The sequence below is a fragment of the Astyanax mexicanus genome, chromosome 3, assembly GCF_023375975.1.
Source record: "Astyanax mexicanus isolate ESR-SI-001 chromosome 3, AstMex3_surface, whole genome shotgun sequence".
Lineage (NCBI taxonomy): Eukaryota > Metazoa > Chordata > Actinopteri > Characiformes > Acestrorhamphidae > Astyanax > Astyanax mexicanus.
Window position 1 is genome coordinate 30,059,166 of NC_064410.1, and position 23,834 is coordinate 30,082,999.

The following is a 23,834-nucleotide window of genomic DNA, read 5'->3' on the forward strand; positions in this document are numbered from 1 at the left end:
CTTAATACAAATTCTGTAAACTTAATGTTTTCATATTGCAAAAGCAGTCTTAATTTTGCATCTGAGTTATATAAAGTCTTTAAATTATTGTCCTCATACCTGTAAATAGAAAAAAGAACTATATAGAGTAAAGTTTTATTTGTAACTGTAATAGGAAATATAAAAAAAAACTTTAGTTTTTTTATGTTTGTCTAGGTTTTGTATCACCTACACCTGTAGCCTGTATATGGGACATACTGTTGCTGAACCTACACCTGACCAACTGCAGCATCAACCCCACATCATTTACTTTACTTATCCAGGTGCTGACTTTTTTTTTGACACGCAGCGTAGCTACAGAAAAAAGACAGCAGGCAAAGACATTTTCATCACTTTATTAGAATCAGCACAAGATGGGCAAATGACATGCTGTTAAATTCCAAACACACCACAGAAAATCCCTGACTCTTCGCCACTAAATGTTTTGGTATTGAGTAAAATTACATTCACTGGCCTGCATAGAATTAGCCTCCTGAATAAATGCAGTGATGGGTGTTGAATAAAGTTGGATGCGGTGTAGTGCAGTTCTGCTTGTTTTGGGTATTTTCTGATCACAATTTCTTTAAATACTGGAGGGGCAAAAACATTCTTTTGACTACAGAAAGCACTACCCAACTCAACATATATGTTTTACTTTTCCTTTCACTAAAGCTATTTATCAAACCGTACAGTATGACACAAACTGCGTGTAAAACAGCAATATGTTGCCTTCCTAGTTAGTTTTACATCATTTTCTTTTTAATTTACATCATTTGATAGATAGGATTAGATTTTTTCCCTTGGTTTATTGAATGTGTTAATACTATACCCAGCTAGTATTTACTGATAATACAGAGTGGATCCTTGGGGAGTCCAAATCTGTTATGGCTTGTCAGTGTGGCTAACATGGCTTTTTACAACTTCATAAACTTCATAGACTTCAGGTTGAGATGAGATTTTTTTTTCCCCAACCATTTCCCAACCGTTCTGCTGTAATTATGTGACCCTATCTGGCATTTATGAGGACTTTACCATAATCTTATACAGTATAGAGGATATACATGATATATTTTAAAGATGTATCAAATGCACAGCAGTTTGTAAAATAATAAAAATGTAAAATCATCTAATCAAATTACTCCTTTCATGTGAAATTATGTCATTATCTTTTATCTTTTTTATAAATGTATAAAGTCTGAATCATGTTTGTACATTCAACATTTTACATTGATCTCAAAGTTTTTGATTTGCATAGCTCATGATCATCCTTCAGCAATGAACCCATTTTCATGTTGCATTTCCAACAAGTTGCAAACATACCTCTCCATACCAGCACACAACACAGATAAACCAGCCATAGAGAGCTAGAGACAGACATTTTAAGACTCAACAATGCTTTAAGAATTGTATCACATCATCAGTGTAAATTCATGAAATTCAAGAAGCGATGGTGAAAGGCATCCTGCTAGAAACAGAACGTGGGACTGGGCCACACAGATAAGAGTGTGTGGAAGAAAAACTAAGAAAAAAGGGAATTAAGTTCAGTTTAATAATGTTTTACTGGTCTGTTGGTTTATAACATTTGAACAGAATTAAAAACTGTCACTAATATTATCCATTGTCCATATTTTTCATTACTTAAAATGTATTACAATTTTTAGATCACACATACACATCCACATAACATTCTACCAATCCATTTATCTACCTATCACCTGAATCCTGAATTCTAATTTGGATTAGGTTGTTTGGTTGAGTTTTATTTTTGTTTTCTATATGTATAGAATAGAATCATCTAGAATAATAAATGTAATTTTTTTTTATGTTGTCAAATAAGGACAACCGATACACACGTGAATCGCTTACTTTAGCCCCCTGAAGCAGTATGAAAAACACAGACATTTCAGTATCAAAGCTACAACAGCAGGGGAGAAGCCCACAACAGGACAGACACAGGGAAAGAGAAGCATTCTCAGAGAGAGGTATGAAGGAATATGGCTGCGTTGAGAAGAGGACGAGTGGACGAGGCACTGCGCTGACGGCTACACACGTGCTGCGGTTCGGATGAAAGGCATCAGTTGGGAGAAGGGCGGAGGTGAGGACAAGGCATGGTGGAAATCACACAAAGCATCTGCATCCTGGCAGATTAGCTCACGTCCTTGTTTACAGAGAGGCCAAGTCAGTAGTAGAAATACACTGTGGAGAAAAGATGAGGAGAGACGAGGTGAGAAACATAATAAAAAAAAATCTTTAATTAACTGAGTACAATTACAACACTAATTATCATATTTCAATTCATTCATATTAATCGATTTCAGCTTACAAACTAATTTGCATGTACGTTTTACACACTTCTATGAAACCCACACATTGTTTAATTATGTACGCTATTTCAATGAAAAGGTTCATCAAAAAAATGTAATATCTTTAAGTGATATATTATGAAGTGCTGTAAGATTTTGTGGGAAAACACTGCGCTGACTTTGGACTTGATAAAACACAGTGGATCAACACCAGCAGATGACAGACATGTCTCTCCAAAGCATCACTGATTGTGGAAACTTCACACTAGACCTCAAGCAGTTTGGACTGTGTTCCTCTCCACTCTTCCTGCCCTCTACTCTGGTCCCTTGATTTCCAAATAATATGCTAAATTTACTGATGATCACTGATGGTTCGAAGAGGCATGTCATCTGCTGGTGTTGATTCACTGTGTTAAAATCTTACAGCACTTTATGCTTCTCTCTGCTAACATTTTTTATGGAGATGCGAATTTCATTTTCCAGCAGGACATGGCAAACTGCCCACACTGCCAAAAGTACCAATTATTCTTATATAATAGATAGATAGATAGATAGATAGATAGATAGATAGATAGATTATTAATCCCCAATGGGGAAATTCATTTGTCCAACAGCACACAAATAACAACAACAAAAAACAAAAACACACAAAAAACATACACGACAGAGTCCACACCCAGGTACAAAAAAAAAAAAAAAAGTGCTAAATGGTGCTTATTAAGTACACACATCAGGTGTTAAGTAGTCTAATTCCAGCAGGAACAAATGACCTGCGGAACCTCTCAGTCCTACAGCAGAGAGAGAGGAGTCTATCACTGCGCCTGCTCCTCTGAGCTGCCAGGATCCCATGCAGAGGGTGACTGCTATTACTGAGGATACCCTCCATTAAACACCTCATCCTCTTCTCCACTAACTGACCCACAGAGTCCACTTTCCCGCCCATTACTGACACACACTTCCTTATAAGCTTATCCAGTCTGTTCCTGTCCCTAACAGTAATGCTGCTTCCCCAGCAGGCAACACCAAAGAAGACAGCACTCGACACAACCGAATGATAGAATGTGTGCAGAAACTCTTTACACACATCAAATGATTTAAGCTTCCTGAGGAAGTAAAGCCTGCTCTGTCCTTTTTTATATGCTGCACTCGTCTGCACTGACCAGTCCAGTTTGTTGTCCGGGTGGACTCCGAGATACTTATATGACTGAACATTCTCAATGATCTGTCCATCGATGATAACAGGCTGATGGGAATGTTTCAGTCTCCGGAAATCCACGATCATCTCCTTGGTCTTCAGTGCATTGAGGAGAAGACCTTTTCTTCTACTCCAGGCTGTAAAGGCAGCAACAAGATCTCTGTACTCTCTTTCATCCCCAGCTCTTATACATGCCACCACAGCTGTGTCGTCTGAATATTTCTGAATGTGGCAAAGTTCAGACATATGTTTAAAATCAGCAGTGTAAAGAGTGAAGAGAAATGGTGACAATACTGTACCCTGAGGAGCCCCAATGTTGGTTACCACCGTCTCAGACCTGCAACCACCCAAACTGACATACTGCGGACGCTCTGTGAGATAGCTGTAAATCCATGTGACTAACATAGCATCCACACCTATCATCTCCAGCTGTTCCCTCAGAAACTGCGGCCTGATAGTGTTAAAGGCACTTGTAAAATCAAAAAACATGATCCTTGTGTATCCCCCTGTCCCGTCCAGAAACTAATATTCTAATTTCCTGAGATACTAACTTCTGGGTTTCCATTAGCTGTAAACCATAATCATCAACAATAAAAGAAATAAACATGCACCTGTATACCTATAGATTTAATCAAGTAATCAATTAAATAGAACCTGTTTGACAACATGAAACGGGATAAAACATAAAAAAAAACATCAAATAGCAACACTTTATCAGAGCCATAGAGAGAGAGAGTTGCGTCAACTCCGTTCACTCCAATGGACCAGTTTTTTTACAGCAATGGCGGACCGTGGAGCCTGTCAATAGTTCCCGGAAGTTAGCAGCAAATACTATCAGCACAGTGAAGCTGGAGCAGGATACACCATGTGTGGTCCACTTTTACAGGTTAGTACGCTTAAATAATCTGATTGTGTTTTATCAGGACATCAGAATCAAACTAACATGTGCACTGAAGCATTTTAGTGAATTAACCCCCTCTTAAAAAGCAGATTTAGGGGAGTAAATCTATGCCAGGACAACGCGAATACAGTTACTGACATTTAACATTAATGACTGAGAGCCTATTAGTTGTAAATTCCTAAATATCTTAATATCTTATATATCCAGATAGACAATGCTGACCTAACTAAGTAAATATCTAATATATCAATATATTATATATTCAGATAGACCATGCTAACCTAACCAAGTACATATCTTAATATCTAATATATCAATATCCTATATATCCAGATATACCATGCTTAATTAATTAAATATCTTAATATCTTATATATCCAGGTAGACCATGCTAAGCTAACTAAATATTGTAAATATCTTGTATGTCCAAATAGATCATGCTAAGCTAACTAAATAAATATCTTATATATCCAGGTAGACCATGCTAACCTAACTAGCTAGGTAAATAAAGCTTAACTCTATTCATTTCAGAAAGAACTTTAAACACTAACAAGAGATAAATGCTTATTAAATACAGACTACTGTGGAAACTAAGTACTAAGTAGTACTGCAGAATTTAGCTAAATGATAGCTACCTATTGCTCAGGTAGCTAACGCTAACTAGCTATCTTACTGTTTGTCTTAGTAACTACTAACTTAACAGAGATATGATTTAAGGTGATATGACCAATATTTATTTTATTATATATGTTTGATTAAGGATATAGGCTTGTCAACAGTAGGGAAAAACACTTTCCAATGCATGTGTAATTTAAGATAGCATAATTAGTTATGTTTAATAGTAGTGCATCTCAAAAGAAATGTTTAATATTGTTTAATTAACAGTCATCTTTTGTATTAATTATGCTTACAGTGACACATCTAACAATTTATATTTTAAGTTTTAAATTAAATATTTTAGGGATTTATTATTTCTGTTTTTTTCATGAGCTTTTAGAAAAGTAAAACAAAAACAGTTTTGGGATTTGTCTCTTTATATGTAGTGATTATAAAATTTGACAGATTTTTTTTTTATTAAACTATGATAGAAAAAAATTCATTATATTCAGGTTTTCTGAGATGCACTAGTAATAGTGTGCCAAAAACAAACCCAATAAATATAAGTGTGTGTTATTGTTTGTTTTATATAAATATAAAATAAGTAAATAATGAATACAAAATATAACAACTTTAATACAATCATCTTTCTTGTCTTCATTTTATATTAAATAATAATAATAATAAAATGTAGATAATGTTTCCAAAATGTTTAATTGTATTCATGTATTAAATGCAATCATGTCTCAATTTTCTTATTCTCTTCCTGCTTTTGTATTCCCCAGGGTTCATTCTTCCGAACTACACAAGTAAACCCCATTTTATGTAATCTGTGCTGATTCTTTGGTTTATTTACATGTGCAATGTACTATTTTCCTTTAGTTGATTTACATGTGTTCTGTACTTTGTTTTTCTGTATGTAGCCTCTCTATATTCTGATATCAGTCTTTAAAGTTATATATCATCTCATGTTTGTTGTAAAAATAATAAAGCTGTTGCAAATAATGTGGTTCCTCTTTCTTAATCCAAATAATTCTGCATGAAATATTCAGGTGGTGACTTAAGAATATTTGCAGATCTTTGTATCCTTTGATTAAATTATTTTTGCAGTAAACTCTAAATATATGCAAGCCAAAACATCTCCATCTTCTTTTGAACCTAAAATTTTACTTGTAGCGACTGCATTTGCACAGTGTCATGAAATTAATATTAATTAACATACAAATTTAGCCTATAAAAACTCTCTTATGGATTACAATATTGGATTCACACAGAATAACATAAGCCTTAAATAAGTCAATATATGGTCACAATAATCCTCAATGAATTATCTATGTATAATGAAATAATATATATATATATATATGTATGTATGTATGTATGTATGTATGTATATATATATATATATATATATATATATATATATATATATATATATATATATATATATATATATATATATTATTTCATTATACATAGATAATTAATTGAGGATTATTTATATATTATTATTAGTGCCCCAAAATCGCAATTCTGTCTCTGTGTTTGTGGGCTCAAATTGCCCACCAAGAACTTCCTGGAACTATCTGAAATCTCCATGAATCACGTGACCATCAAGGATTTTGAACTTCCGTTGTCGCGACTCTCTCTCTCTATGGCTCTGCACTTTATGCCCCGATTTAAAGAAATTCAACAACAAATAAGAAAAAAAAAATTGATATCTGTCAGTCTGAAAGGGGTTACACTGTCATCTCTATTGCTTTGGGACTACAGCGAACCACAGTGATAACATGGAACAGTGGTGAACCTTCCCAGGAGTGACAGGCCTACCACAATTACTCCAAAAGGGCATGGCCAACTCAACCAGAAGGTTACAAAAAACAGAACAACATTTAAAGACCTACAGGTCTCACTTGCCTCACTTGAGGTCACTGTTAATGTTTTAATAATAAGAAAGAGACTGGGTAAAAATGGTCTCATCAAAAAGAACAGAAAGCCCATCTCACATTTGCCAATAAACATCTTGATAATCCCCAGGACTTTGGGAAAATATTCTGTAGAAACTTTTTGGAAGCTGTGTGTTCTGTTACATCTGGATTAAGCTAACACATATTTTTAGAAAAAGAACATCATACTGAACATTAAACATGGTGGCGGTAGTGTCAATGTCTGTGGCTGCTTTGCTGCTGCAGGACCTGGACAAATTGCCGTAATTGATGGGACCAGAAATTCTGTTCTCTAGCAGAAATTCCTGAAGGAGAATGTCTGGCCATCAGTTTGTGACTTTAAGCTCAAGTGTACTTGGGTTCTGCAGCAGGACAATGATAAGAAGCACATCAGCTAAAGTCTATATCTAAATTTTGACTGAGATGTTGTGCCATGACCTTAAACAGGACATTCATGCTCAAAAACCCTCTAATGTAGCTGAATTAAGTCAGTTCTACAAAGAAGAGTGGAGCGAAATTCCTCCACAGAGATGTGAAAGACGCATTGCCAGTTATCAGTTTGCTAGTATTTAGCCACGCCCTTCACTGAAAGAGAAGGAAAAGAGAAGGGGGTGTAAGGCTATTCCATGGGGTACCCTAATTGTCTTTGGAGATCTCCGCTTCTCACCTTATACATTGTGTTGAAAATACCATTATTCAAATTGTTAATGAAATTAAGTCTGACGACTGGCCAAAGGGCAGTTGACACCTCTTGCTTGAAGATGTCTACTGAGGTGAAGAATCTTTTTAAATGGTGGATCCGGAATGTATCTTGTTCATATGAAATGTGAAAGTGTTCATGTTTAGTATCATTTTAATGGTCCAGTGCGGTGTAAGAAGTACAATGGTCTCAGTGCAGAAATGTTAATAATAACCTAAATTAAACATTTCTGAACTTTGGGAGAAATGTCTTTACTCTGAAGAGACACTCCCCTTCCTGCTCCTGATGGGTTTAGGATTGCCCCGTGATGGTCAAAGGCCACGATGAACAATGGTGGTGATAGTCGTTAAATAGTGCCAAATTGTAATTTCCATGTGAATATGAAGTGTATTGTTCTGGTTGGATATTTAAGGAAAGCACAAAGACATAGATAGTCTCTGAGTTTGTCTGTAACTAAGAGACCTTCCATGCTCTGCATGTAGCCAACATTTGTCTGTAACCAGGAGACATATCTACTCTGTATGTAACCACTACTTAAAATATATCACAATATTCTGTTTCAACTATACTATGCAATATTCTTAACTGCTATCTTGTCTGACTTGGTCTTGTGGATTGTTTAAGAATATTATTTCATATGTCAATTTAGGTCACAATAAACCGTTAACTGTTAATCTGTAGCAATTGTTTGTTGAATCTTTTTTAGTAGGGCAGGGGTCTCAAAGTACCGGCCCACGGGCCACATCCGGCCCGCGACGCGGTTTCATACGGCCCCTCACGGGTTAACAAAATAAGCATACATCTGGCCCGCAATTCAATTGAATTATTTATGCTTTATTATGTTCGTTTTCATATTTTATCTTAACTTGTATTTTGGTGTGTGTGTGTGTGTGGTTTTTGTTTTTCTTGCTTACGCTGCGTTGCCTGCTTTAATAGTCTTCAGTAGCCTTCAACAGTCTAACCTTGCTGCCGTGGTGTGTCCACTTAACTCCGTAGTTATAAACATCCTGAGGTTAGCAGCGCGCTAACTGACCTGTTTATAATGTAATCCGAGCAGTGACTCCGTGACGGCTGCTCTAAACTGCTGCTGTTAGCTGCTTGGGCTGAAAGATGAACTGTAGAGAGCTGTATTATCCGGTTAGTGGGGTTATTTTATTTCATACACAGAAGAACTTTAAAATTTTAAAAACGCTCCAGACTGGCTCAGCTGAGCCCTGTAGCCCGTGGCTGGGCTGTAGCTCTGACTCAGTAAAGACTGCGGGCTTGTGCTTCTGCTGCTGCTGCAGCTCCCACTAGTGGTTGGATGAGGAACTGCTAAATCTGAGGAAATGCTAAATCTGTCACATGTTCTTAACAGCTCACAATTTTTGATTTTATATTTATTAAGCCTTATTTCAGTATCAAGCGTTTTGATCAAAGTTAATATAACTTGTATTTTATGTCATTTCTATTCACTTGACTAGTTTGGTTCTTGATTGATGGAGTTTTTGGACTTCATAACAGGACAAATTTTTGTTAATAGAGCAACAAGCAAACATTTTTTCCCATGCAACTGTAATATTTGATTGAATAAATAATATATTGAGAGTTATTTAACATTAAGGAGTAATTACATTCATTTTATATTACATCTGGTTACATTTTCTTATATTTATAAGTTACATCTGGCCCTCAGAGGACAACCAAAATGCCAATGTGGCCCTCGGCCAAAATGAGTTTGACACCCCTGCTTTAGGGCCTAATTGGTCTGTGTTTTGAGTTTCTTTAAGTTTCTAGACTTCCATAGTTATATAGTGAGCTTTCACTGAGCGTAATGTCACACACTTAACTACTGAGGGAAACAGATAAGATTGAGTGTTATGTTCTGTAACCGCTAGTATAGACTGGCTAGGATATGTTCTGGACCGCTGCACTAGTTTCACATGCTATGTAGTATTTTGAGTGTTGTGTACTTTTTATGCCCATATCTCCTATCACTAAACTAATTACCCAGACCTGGTTTTGCTTAGACAGATTCTAATTCTTAGTAAGTGTGCTACTGATAATTCTTAACTATTTATTTTCACCTAGTTGGTATTTATAAAATGGAGTCAGATTAGTTTATTTTAGTATCTCACCTAAGTCTCATCTTAAGTACAGGAAAGACGGAATATGCATTAGGAGGACAAGGCATAGGCCTGTTGTCGCCTCCCCGACAGGGGCGAACTCAGATGGAACTCCACTGGAAAAGCGTGAAGCTGAAGCCCCCCGCAACACAAAGAGATACGAGAAGAGAAAGGGAGAAATTAATTAAGGTGGAAGAAGGGGAGGAGGTGGGTGCAAGGTTGTTCGACACGCAGGTAGAGAGGAAGTGATGGTTTATATAGGTTGGAGAGTGGGAGGAGTAAAGGCGTGGATTAAACTCCCAAATTTACGTTATAAAACTCCACTAAAAGCTTGATTGCAATTATTAGGTTTAGGGGCAAATACTTTATTTTACATAGGGCCTGTTAAGCATGGTGGTGGTAGCAACATGCTCTACGGGTGAGGATTTTCTAAGTTGGTAAACCGATGGTTAAAACTTGGCCAAAGGAAAATTACCCCAAACACAAATACAAACAAAAGTGGTTATGAAGTGGATAAAGCGAGCTAATATAACATAAAAATAATGGCTTATCTCAAAACTATAAAAAGCCCTTTATATACAAAAGGCCTAAAGATAAAGATTTTAAAACACATTCTCATCAGCATTTTCTGAGCAAGATAACTGTATTATTTTTGTTTTGAACAATTTTAAAATAAAAAAGGATCAAAAGCATCATGCAAAGGGTTAGCCACTACCAAGTAGCCCAATTTCGTGCATGCCACTGTATATCCATATATTTGTCATCTGGCTAGATGATAGGACAATAGGACAAGATCCGTTCACTGTAATGTAAAGAAGTTTACTTACTGAAAACAATGCCCATCAGGATGACTCCAATAACCCCCATCATGATCATCATCTAAAGAAAGAAAAAAAAGTGACATAATATACAATCTGTTTACTTTCACATACATACACAAAAATGGCTCCATATACACAATTTATTTTGAGCATTTAGGAACCCCAGTAACTCTGGAGTGTCATGGCGAGTCAGACCTCGTACTATGCTGAGGTGAGGGTCAGATGAACAAAGGTTACACTAAAGTATCTGCTGACTTCTTAAGTGCGACATTCCAAGCACAAACCCATGTGTTAGATGGTGTAAAGTTCTATATACATGGGCATGTATACATATCGACATTTGTATATACAGCTCTGGACAAAATTAAGAGACCAATTTTTTTTTTAATTATGAGTTTCTTTGATTTTACCAAATTGAAAACCTCTGAAATATAATCAAGAGGTAGATGATAATAAAAAGCCATCAAACCAAACTGAACTGCATGATTTTTTGCTCCAGGAGTAGCATAAAGTTATCCAAAAGCAGCGTGTAAGACTGGTGGAGGAGAAAACACCAAGATGCATGAAAAATGTGGTCAAAAAACAGGGTTAATTCACTGAACTCTTTCTTTGTATTATTTTGAGGTTTAAATGCTCTGCATTCTTCCATTTTTGTTATTTCAGCCATTTCTCATTTGCTGAAAATAAATGCTCTAAATAGCAATAATTATATTTGGAATTTGGGAGAAATGTTGTCCGTAGTTTATAGAACAAAACAACACTGTTCATTTTACTCAAACATAAACATATAAATAGCAAAATCAGAGAAACTGATTCAGAAACTGAAGAGGGTCTTTAAATTTTTTCTAGAACTGTACATTCTAGTGACTTGACTGAAGTTGACAAAATTGTGTCCGTTATCAACATCGATACTTGAATAGCTTTGGTAATCAAGTGATGATGGATTGGTATTAACTATCCCAATGTGTGCCAAAAAGAAACACATGCCTCAGACTATTACAGCACCTCCTCTAGTCTGGACTGTTGACACAAGCAGGTTGGGTCCATTAAATCAGGCTGTTTGTGCCAAATTTAGACCCTAGCATCTATAAGCCTCAGCAGATACTGAGATTCATCAGACCAGAACTGTCCTGAACTGTCCAGTTTTGGTGAGCTTAACTGCAGCCTCAGCTTTCTGTTCTTGACTGACTGACTTGTAGCTTCAAGCTTCAGTGTGTCGTGGTTTCTGAGACGGCTTCTGCAGGACTGTCACTCACTGGAGGTATTTTCTAAACTACACAATTCTGAGTTAACTTCAGAGACTGTTGCTGTGCTGTGTTACATCTCAGAGATCAGTTCTACAAATGCTCAAACCAGTCATATGGTATGAAACCAAACATCATAATCAAAACCTCTGATATTACATCCCAATTCTGATGTTTAGTGGGAATATTATATAAAGCTGCTGAATCATGTCTGTGTTTTATGAATTGCTGCCACACAATCGTTTGACTGCAAAATTTTATAATTGTGTAGGTGAGCAAATGTTACCAATAAAGAGCTCAATTACTGTATTTTGAAGTGCTTTAGTGGCCACTTATTCTTTCTCCTTTACTAATCAACTTTAAGCTTCGCACTATGGTTCCAAGAACCCCATCACGATTTACGGCATCACTTCAGTAGACCCTTGGGAGCAGGGGAAGGACTGAGTCATTGACTGAAACTTCATTCATTACAGCATCAGCATAATACAAGTAAATCACAGCAGGGTATCTTCTCAGCCTGATGCTGCCCATTGATTTTAAAGAAGCTTCTATGCTAATCTAAAATCTACAAATATAAATACAGAGTCTATTATGTGGACCTTCTTTAGTAAATATCTAAAAACGTATAAGAGAGTGTGTATTAATATTGATTGTTTTGTTTTGGTTCTCTATTACACCATTCCAAAAAATGATTAGAACAGACCAACAAAATTGGTCCAAAATATATGTAAATGGTAAAGATATGTTTTCCTTTTCTATGTTCCAGTTTTACAGAATTAGTTTTTGGGTTCATAAATAAAACTTAATAAGACCTTTTTTATTTTTAAACAAGGTTATTAAGTTTGGATATGAAATACAGTATATATTATTTATATATATATGATATACATATTTATTTACATTATACACTGCATAACATCTACTTTCTCAGTACTGTATGCTAAATGTATGTTATGCAGGCTTGTTTACTTTTTATTCAATATTCATAAAACAATATTAAAAACTGAAAATAATTTGAAAATAATAAGTATCAATAAGTATTAATTATAGTTAGTAATTTCATTAAAGCAACCAGCACTTCAGAACTTTGCTTCTTTGTTCAACAAATCAAAACAATAAATCTTATATCCAGCATCTCTAATTCTTTAATTAGAACATGAAACACTATGTATTCAGAATAATTATATTCTAAATTATATATATAAAAATAAAAACAACATAACATAATTGTATAAAAAGGATGTGCAATAGATATGATTAGTGAATAAGGCTGTCTGTTCTTTTGTCTAGCTTGCATTGTGTTATACATTCACAAAAGATTGGCCAAAAGGGGGCAGAGTTGCATTTTACAGTTGGCCTATTAGAACTATTATTAAAACAGTTTTCCTTTTGCAGAATAAAGTACCTTTTATTAAGGTACTATTTGCCTGACTTAAAGGAAAAAAACAAAGATACAAGATACACTATATGGACAAAAGTATTGGAGCACCTGCAAAAATCATTGCTTCCTTCCTCAAGGGTTTTTAAACTGATCCTGCTTTTTGCAAATGCTTCTATCTTCCAGAGAAGTCTTTTTCCAAAAAGTATTGAATGGAGCACCATCATTACAGAGAACTCTGTTCTGTTCCACAGCGTACTGCTTTATACCCATCTATCCCCTCTAGACTCATGTTTAAAAGCTCCTATTCTGTCTAAGATAATATGACTATTTTATTGATAGTACTAGACAAGAGAAGACTACTCTACCATATAAACCATACCTGTGCTGGACACAGATAAAATTTGGCCTTCACCTTTAACACATTATAGAAGTGAACACACACACACACACACATTTGGGGCTTTGCTCAAGCGTGCAACGGTGGCAGTGCACCAAACTCATGATAGCAATTTTTTGGTAACAATATATCGTTCCAGAAATTACCATGATAAACGGTATTATTTTCAATTTAAGACTTTGTATTAATGCCACTGACATAATAATACCGGAACAGCATAACAAATAAATTCTATCCTTTTTTAAGACAAATGTTTAATGAAAAATACTTTGGGAAATATATAGTTTGTTCTTCCCCTGCTGCAGTCCACACTGTGTGTATGGAGTTATTAAAGCATTGGTCTTTGCATGACTGGCTAAAATATTGTTCACTGTTATATATGTATCCATGTATTTTATGATAAATCGATGTAATTATCAAGACAGTCCTAGTGACATGAATTTCTTTTTTCAAATAAGATTTAGTTATACATTTTTCTGTGCATGGCAAGATAAAAGAATTAAATAAGAAGGATTCAATTGAGATTTTTAAGGACCTGCTGGGTCTAATCACTGAGTGTAAAGTACTTTTAATTTTAAACACTGACACGGTGAAAAGAGTGGGAGGAAAGGGGATAAAAAAGGGAACAAGAGGAAAAAGGAGAGGTACAGTGTGCACGAACAAGAGACAAGAGGAGAGAGAGAGAGAGAGAGCAAAAGAGGGGAGGGATTATTATTAGTGGCGGTTACATCATGAGGCACAGCTGGGTTTTAATCCAGTCGTGCTGTAATCCAGATTGAGGCTAGAAGTGCCCCCACCACCACCGTCCTGGTACATGATTGGATGAGAGATTGTTCAGCCATCTGGGCTAAAAGGCAGTGGGGGTGGGAACAAGAGAGGAGGAAGGAAAGAGAGAAGAGAGAGGGGTGGGGGAGTTATAAATTTATACTGAGGGATGGATTGACAGAGCTGGATGAAGGGATAAAAATGTAATATGTAAAGTGAGGCCGACAGAATGGAGCTGGGCCAAATACACCATCATTACTGACTCACACAAGATGGCCGCCATGTCTAAGAGAGCAGGAATCATTCAGTATAAGAAGCAGAGGTTTGCATTTGAGCATTGAAATAATGTTCCTTTACTTAGGGAACTATGCTCATTAGCTACAGTATATAGTTAAACCATACCTGTGCATGAGTCTAGAACTGTATCCTTATATGTATAATATATTATATTTATACTGAATATTTCTTTACTTACAGACATATTGGGTAATAATATTAGATTTTATCACTTTATTACCACCATATCTGCCAGTCTACCCATTTATCTAACACAGAAGCAGAAAATATTTTTTATATTACAGAAAATAAAAGGGCTGTGTCCCAATTGTGTACTATACAATAATTCTATAAGGTACATACTATATAGTAACTGTAATAGCGCAGGCTTGGCAGGTAGGTACCAAAAATACCAGTGATACAACACTGCAAGCTTTGCAGCTACCTTCACGGCTGCACTTGAATCATTATCACTGAATCATTATCAAAAAAGTGTACAGATTCTTTGTGTATGTGTATTTGATATTTAGTTCTATCAACACTTGTATCTTTACTAGCTACATAATTCATACTTTCAAAAAATGGTTAACATTAGAAATTAGTACACAGGATGTCCCTCCTACTTGGAGAAAGAAACCTTGGTAAACCTTGCATCAGGTTTAAATCTAGATTTAGATTATTGGTTCATAACCAGCCCTCAGGGACCCATAGATGCTTCAATTTTTTTATCTTGAAGACAAAATAGAATATGCTAATTTACAGTTCCATCTGACTGGACTGAGAAACCCTGTTTAAAGGTAATTCGTGTAATTTGTATTATTTTTTCCTTTTAACAAAAAAAGGAATTTCTTAATAAACCATGAGCCAATATCACACACACACACACAGTAACCCAGAAATTACCCAGACTTTATCCTGACTGCCCCTAATACAAAGTATGGGTAATGTCTGAGGAAACTCAAGGATAAATACAGAAAATGTACTTTTTTGAAGAATTTACGTAGGATCATGGCAAATCCTGTGCCACACATGCAGAACATTTCTTGTTGTGAAAACGTGCCTGAAAGAAAATCTCTGGCTGTAATCTACACGTGTAAATGGATAAGCTCTGGATCATATCTGGACCTGATATTCTGAATAGTTTATGACATTTACATGTGAAATACATGTGAGTTTAAATGTAGTTTTGGGTTAGCTCAAAGCTAGATAATTGCCCAATCTATTTCAGACACCTACTGGACTCTTGCATTCTTTGCTCTCATCATGTGCTTTTCAATGCCTGTTTACACAGCTAGCTTACAGCCCTCAAAGTCGCAGACGCAGAAACCCCAGTACCAGTAACTTTATCTCTCCTACTTGCTCAACACAATTTCAGACCATGGTAACTGGAAATCTGTCGAACTGCCAGTCTGCAGGAGACCTCACTTATTCTCATTGCCCACTTCAACCTTTTTAAAACTTTAAATAAACTGCAGTTGCTTTCAGTGCTATAATTGTTTGATCACATCTCTCATCACATTTATTCATCCACACTCTTTCTCCCTGCTTTTCTTACACAGACCTCCTTCTCTACATTCACCACTTGCTGCAACCTACACTTCATGCCCTACTACTAGAATTTTCCTGCCCCAAGACAGATGTTCTGCAGAGCAATCAAAACTAAGGCTATTTTTGGAATATTTAGATTGTATCCAGATTGATTTGTAATAGTTTGGACAGCCAGAAACCACATGAAATCAGATTTTTATATTTGGAGGTGGTTCAAAATACAAATTTAATAGAATTCTGCCCAAAACAAATTATACTTCAACTCTTTCACCCTCTCCTATTCCCACAATTGTGGCTCCATCATGTCTGCTATAAAACTTGAGGTGTCAATCCTCCACTATCTCTGACCATTCATCTGCAGGGACCCAGACTGTTAATTGACCACTTGTCTCTGCAGGGACCCTCATCGTTTATATGCTAATTTGAAACCCCCCATTAAAGTGACCACCCTGCAGTTTTCCAATCAGGATCCAATGTATATAATGTCCCCTCAAAATATCCCTAGTTAGATTGGTTCTGATCGACTGAGCTGTACTCATACTCTCTGTGTGTGTCAATAAACTCAAGTCAACTCTGAAGCCGTCTCCTGACTCCTGAATCGGACACCTGGTTCCTGAAAACCGAATTTCTAACAAATTACAATTGGATTTAGACAGATGTGTCTCAGTCTGGATGTTCTGGATACGCAAATTTGATTTCAATTTGTCTTTTGCGTCACTCGCAGCACAACAAACAAAAACCTAATCAAATCCAGAGTGATGGAAGTGCAGAGCTCCAAAAGTGGCACCAAAGATTTGTCTGCAGTCTGAACACTGCAAATAGAAAACTACTACTACTACTGAAAACTACTGGCTACTGAAAAAAGGAGAAGATCACAGACCAAGACCTTTACTCAAACCGATCTCTCTCTAATTTTTCAATATAAGCAACATCTACCAAATCATCCTTCTAAAAAGTGACACTGTACGCGTCAAAATATGATCCATGGAAGCTATTCATCATTTCCCCTTTCCCCAGCTCTCCTGCTCCCCAACCACCCCTGGACTTTGGCTGGAAGATTCTCTCACCTTCTGTGAAAAGAAGATCAACAAGATCCACTCTTTTCACCAGACAGCTTCCTTTTACTCCTATTTTTCTGACTTGTTTCTTGCCTCTTTTCACTGATGATGTATGGCACGTTTGACTAGTGTGATCACTCCGAACCCACCGCTTAAATAGGTGGGCCAGAGCACAGTTCACTTGGACTTGAGCACGGTACACATGCAGTGTGAGCGCTATCCATGCCCAAACACGGAACAAGGTGATGTCAGTGATGCAATGTTTCTTTAAACAATCATGACAGTGTTGTGCCAAAATCGGCACCACCACCAGAAAAATCACCTACTCTCAGGAGTGTGCGCTATGTCACTATAAATGCACTATGACTGAGATAATCTTGACACTACTTTTTCTAAGTAAATTAAAGCGCATTACAATTAACATTAGCTTTTATCAAGAAGATGGTGTGTGCATGCTCCCTAGAGAGGGTCCTTCTCATGGCAGGGGTGCTGAATTTGACACAACACCACCGTTATGAGGGGCTCATAACAAGGCTTTGGTCCTCCTCTGTTTTCACTCTACACTCTTTTTTATGGTGCTATCATTTATTTTTCTAAAACTGCTATGCTAATGTAACTCAACTCATTTTTTCTTTTTCACTTTTTGAAAACTAAGTCATGTACTCATATAAGTACATTAGTTATTTATCACTGGAAATACTGGTCATTCCACCAGCAGTAGTAAAATAAAGCCTAGGCATAGTTTTGGACATCATTTTTGCCTCAGGTTGCAAACCTTACTGGGTCGTGCAAGGTTCTCCTCTACAGCATCCAGAGACATCAGCCATTTCTTCATTTGGAGGCCATCCAGGAACTTGTTCAGTTCAACGTCATTTTAGGGCTGAGTCATTCGCCATTTTCAAACACTGACTCAAGATCTCATTTAAGATCACTTTGAAGATCACTAAATTTAGCATCAATCTTGGACCTATTAAAGCTTGAGACTTAGTTGCACTTAAGTTATGTCTTACAGTGATTGTATCTAGCTGTTAAGCTTTATATAGCTTTTGTATACAGAAATCCATACTGACTGTTGTACTATATTTGGTAGTATCTAAACTTATAGTTACCTTTAGTCACTAGTCTGTTCACATTGGTTATAGATTATGTTTTTGAGTGGACAAATACAGTAAGTACTTTATTAGTGACTCTGGATATGAGTGTCTGCTAAATTCAATGATATACGTATGTAATAATAAATCAACTAAAACGGTTTTCATTAAAGCAATGTAGCTAATCAGTTAAAAACTACTACTCCACAGAAATGCATTCCAAGTACACTCCAATGACATATTTAATCCTTAAATGTAACATTTCCAAGTGATTATGGACTATTTCTATCAATCTCTGTCATAAAACATTCATACAAATAGCAGCAAAAAACGACAGAAAAGAGTTGCAATTACAAGCTTTTTTATATGACAGCAATGCTATATCTGTGACACTTCTGCTGGCCTAGTGATTTATAGTCCGAACTGCATTCAGGTTATTTTAAAATGAGAAACGCTACAGCATCAACACTGAGTCAGCAAAGCCCCGCACAGCCCCAGCAGCAAAGCCTTTTCTACTGCTAATGAAAGAACTCGATGACACAGCCGCAAAAGGAGAAGTAATTGCAGGCCAGTTCAAGAAGGTTCTTGGCTTTTTTTTAAGTGAAAGAAGTACCCTCTTGAGATCCAGGTAATCAAATTCTCAAACCAGTTTTAGCCAGTTCCTTTGCTATCTCCTACGTTGCCTATTCCTATGGCTATCCTTCTATTGGTCAACTGTTTATGAAACAGTTGTTGTTGATGCAAATGTTGATAAAATTTGAATCCAATTCCTATTACCAGGCCTGTCATGATAACTATTTTTGTATTGACAATATTTTGTCCCAGATTGTGACACACAATATTATTGTCAATTTAAGATCATTTAATGGCATATAATGATATGATATAATGACATGTAATAGCAAAATAATTAAATCAGTCAATTTTAAAGTATAATTGTTTATTTAATTATTTACTAATTAGGAATAATTAAAAAGGAATAAGCTGAAATAAAATAAAACCCATGTTTTGAAGAAAAGCTGAAGTATTTGTAAGTCTTGTTAATGGGCTCTATTTATTATGAAAAAAAATACTGGGAAAATATATTGGAGTGTCCATATAATTTGCATGATAATTCGATAATATTGTTATCATCACAGGACTGTATAACACTTTCATTACCTCCCCTGTTTTCCTTATGGAACCATGTTTGAAAAGGAGATGTACGAATATAAATATCTTATACAGATTTAAAAAACCTTTACCAAACGTTTAGATAATACTGTACCCATCTAAGGTTGCTTACTGGAACATTTACACTATATTGAGTTTTTTTAAACATAAAAAAAAAGATTTTTCATGGTCAAGTCTCATTTTCCAAAAAAATAATTACAGAAATATCCACTGAAACTGTTTTTGAAGATATCCCTCTAAAAAAACAACTTGGGCACATTCATTTATCTCATGCTTTAAGCTGGCATTACCAGTTCTACAGGCACCATTCTTGTTAGGTAGTCTTGACACCTTGTTTGACACCTAGTTTTGTCACCACAGCTTGACACCTTCAAAGACAATGCACTATATTTTACAGGACCCACCTTGCAGTTCTTCCACCAGTACTTGTTCTTCAGCTTGGCTGCACTGCTCTCGAACTGCGAGGCTCCAGCCTGCAACGCATCAGCTCGGTCGTCCAGCTCCGACAGCTTCTGATCCCTCTCCAGAACCTTGTCCACATTCACACGCATGATATCCACCACCTAGACGGGTTCATTCGAGGTAGAATTAGTACTATATATCATTTGTATTCATTTATATTCAGTGTTAGTCTCAACAATAACCTTAATGCACTACATTGTTGATTATGCCAGTGCTGCCGGTTTCTATGCTGCCATAAATACTTCAATCTGGATGCTGATAAATGTATTTCCTTTGTGTTGATGATGTCATCCTATTGATTACTTTTTATGAGTCACAGTCTGCTGACTAACACTAGCAGCTTTCAAGACAATGACTGTTTAAATGTATGGATCTACTTACCAATCTCAATTAAATTAATACTGAATCAAATTGGTAACTGTTGGTGACTGGGCAAATTATTAACAATCAGTCTTGTTTATTCTTTATTTGAATGTCATTCTTACCTCATCTACTTGGGCTTGTGTTTGTTGGAGGCGACGATTGCTGGTGAGGTTTGGGGCGGCACCGGGTGGTCCCCCCTCACCCTCTGGAGCCCCGGGGGCACCTGGGCTAGCAGCATCCGAAGCAGGAGCTGACCTGCGCAGAAGAATCAGGGGTAAAGATTACAACAAACAACTGTACTGAAAAACACTTGGAAAAGGAGGTAACTAGAGTTAAGTTATTTAAATGTGTATATTGCTTGCATATAAATGTGGACACACTGTAATGTTCACACAATACGACTGTATAAAGCAGGAAAAAAACATAATGTCTCCAACAGAAAAAGTGTAATAAAATGTGGATATTCACTCTTCATGACTCTTGATTCTTTTATTTGAGCCAGGTAACTTTAATCCTTAATTTACTATTAGTAGGTCTCCAGAAACAATTACTAAGGGCAAAACTACAATTTAGCCTACAGAAAGTGTGTGACTGTTCTGAGTAGGCTGTCTGTTTATTGCACTGCAGGTCTACAGTCAATAGACTTATTTACAACATCATCAGAGTAGGAACCCCTATCCCAACAAAAACACAACATTGTCCAAATACTTTGTCTGATTTCTTACACAATTGCTAAAACATTGTGAAAATGCTGCACTATTTCTGTTTTCTTTTTAATCTTACTATTAAACTGCCTTTTCTTCATAAGATTAGCATTTTAACAACTTTCCAAAATTCTGAACCTGTTTCATTATCCATTACCCTACTATAGATCACATCATAAATCTCAGGAGAACAAAGCACATTTCAGCACTGTCACAGCATTGTCTTCACAATGATGTAAAACGGTTGGGCTGTTCTGTTTTCTCTACAAGGTTGTCACAATGTTAGTGAAACCTCATCACCTTTTGGCAAACTTTCAACATGTTTTACTATCCATTATCTTACAAAAGATCACACTATAAATTTCATGAGAACAAAGTCACAACATTGCCTTCTTTCGTATGTTGCTAGAACGTTGTGTAAAGGTTGTGCTGTTCTGTTTTCTCTACAACGTTTTTACAATGTTAGTGAAACCTTATCATTAGGTAACATTACCTTTGGTCATAAGACTACAACTTTCCAAACATTATCTACACATATCTGACAGAAAAACACAACATATATATTTAATTAGAACAAAGTGCAACGTTTCAACGTTGAGACAACGTGATGGGCACCAAAACATTAGGTTTTGTCACGACGTCCCAATTTATTGGGATATAAGCTTTCAAATGAAACACAAAAAGCACATATTCTTTTAGGAAATCAGCACCTGCTTAATACAGCAGTTGATTAACGCTGAGGAACATTGTTCTCTGGGGCTTTCAGCTGAGAACAATAATCTAATTCAGCGCATAAACTGCGGATTTGCTCTGACTAATGAAATGAAACGTCGACAGCGCGCGGTTTGGGCTAAGAAATGGCAAAAAAGGGCTAAAAAGCACGATACTGCTTTCAGAACATCTGTTCAGACTGAAAACATAAGGAAATAGAACAAGACTAAAGATTTATTTACACTTTAAAGCTAGTAAAACATAGGCTAAATATTACAGAATAAACTAATGATCTGACAGAAAACTCTTTTAATTCATTAATTTTTAACTTAATTTCGTAATTGGACCATCCATAAAAGTGTCAGTTTTGTGTTTGGTTGAGATATTAAATAATTCCGCATACTTACATCTCGACGGGCAGGTGATTAGAAGGATGGAGGGACGGGACAGCCTACAGAGAGAGAGAGAGAGAGAGAGAGAGAGAGAGAGAGAGAGAGAGAGAGTAATATTCCAGTGAGGGATTAATGAATCCTATAAAAGAAGTAAGAAGAAGTAGAAGCGCAGGGAGTGGTTAAATGTGTGGTTAAATATGAAAAAATAAGCGGTGGTCGGTCCTCAGGAAGCTCTGATGGGTGTTAAAAAGTGCTGCATTACCCAAACAGACGGAAGAGCGGCTCTGGAGCTGCAGATCTGTCTCTCCGCTTCTCCTCACAGAGCTCAGAGATGTTCAGGCTGAGCTTCAGTCAGATAAGCACTCCGCGATATCAGGAGAAGAGGAGGAGGAGGAGAAAGTCCAGGAGGAAAAGTACCGCGGCTCTCTGTGAATCTCAGAATCCCCCCATAGAGAAAAGCGCCTGTTCTCACTGAGCACAGAAAATAACCACCAACAAAAACTACGCACGAAGGACAAGCGGGGGGAGGAGAGAAAGCATCCACAATTTCTCTCTCTCTCTCTCTCTCTCTCTCTCTCTCTCTCTCTCTCTCTCTCTCTCTCTCTCTCTCTCTGGTGCAGTAGCAGTAGCTGTGTGCTTTCTCTGCAGTTGGCGGGACAGAGCACTGCGCCACTAACTCTATACAAGATTTGGGTTAACATCACATCTTTAAACAGGAATTAACTGAATTAATCTTTTATTTCTTTATATTTTTCCATTATTATTATTATTATTATTATTAATAATAATATAAACAATATTAATATATATATATATATATATATATATATATATATATATATATATATATATATACTTTTTTTTTTAAGAATACACTAACTATTTGGGGATATTATCAAATATTATATGAAATGGCACACCCCTAACTAAGATTCTTACCAGATTGTAACTGAATATAATGATCCAATTTGTCATGATACTATAATAATACACTCCATATAAACAGGATTAAAGCAAAATCAATAATACAAGACAGATAGAATATGTCTCAGGTAAATAATTTATGGGAAATGAGAACAGTGTTCATTCAAAACAGCATTTAAAACAGCATAAATCTTAAGGGCGCACTTGGCCCTAAAAATGTCAAGATATTTTAGGCTATTCAGGGCGGTTTTATTACGTAGATACGATATGACACACACCTACTGTTCCCAATAGACAAATGGATAGTATTATATATTATTTGATTAATATAACAAGGTTAAATAAAAGAAAATTCTAATAAATACAAAATGTATAAAACTACAAATATACAAAATGAAAACTATGAAAGAAAAAACAACTTTATAAAAATATGAGCTTCACCAAATGGAGCTAACAGTATAGCTAACCTAACTAAGCCCTCACACACAACCCTGTATTCAGTAATGCAATTACATGTTGCCAGATACCTAAATATATTATAAGTTCATGTACAAATACAAGTTTATTTTGGTAACAATGCTCCAGCGTTTCAGTGTAGCTTTAGCTATGTAGCAACGGAGCAGTACCACATAATAGCAGCAGGATAGCAATAACCAACAAGCTGAAGTTCATTAATACATAATCCATAAAATAAATCAACTTAAGGAAATAAACCTTTAACACAACATTTCACACTTGGCATCAGTTACTAAGTTATAT

At 36.1% G+C, this 23,834-nt stretch overlaps 1 protein-coding gene across 1 annotated transcript; it reads right to left on the reverse strand.

Moving 5' to 3' along the window:
- Positions 1-359: 359 nt before the first annotated feature.
- Positions 360-22,697, reverse strand: vamp1a (vesicle associated membrane protein 1a). Its single transcript, XM_007258255.4, has 6 exons — positions 22,414-22,697; positions 22,167-22,210; positions 20,467-20,599; positions 19,924-20,082; positions 10,593-10,644; positions 360-2,214 (listed from the first exon to the last, which is right to left on the reverse strand). Coding segments are annotated over exons 2-6 (363 nt in total). The 5' UTR covers positions 22,169-22,210; positions 22,414-22,697; the 3' UTR covers positions 360-2,197.
- Positions 22,698-23,834: the final 1,137 nt, after the last annotated feature.

Excerpts from the sequence above, each read along its gene's own strand:
- vamp1a (XM_007258255.4), bottom strand. Across the intron at positions 20,083-20,466 it reads CACAAGCCCAAGTAGATGAG|GTGGTGGATATCATGCGTGT; the intron begins GTAAGAATGACA and ends GAACCCGTCTAG. Across the intron at positions 10,645-19,923 it reads ACTGGTGGAAGAACTGCAAG|ATGATGATCATGATGGGGGT; the intron begins GTGGGTCCTGTA and ends TTCTTTCTTTAG.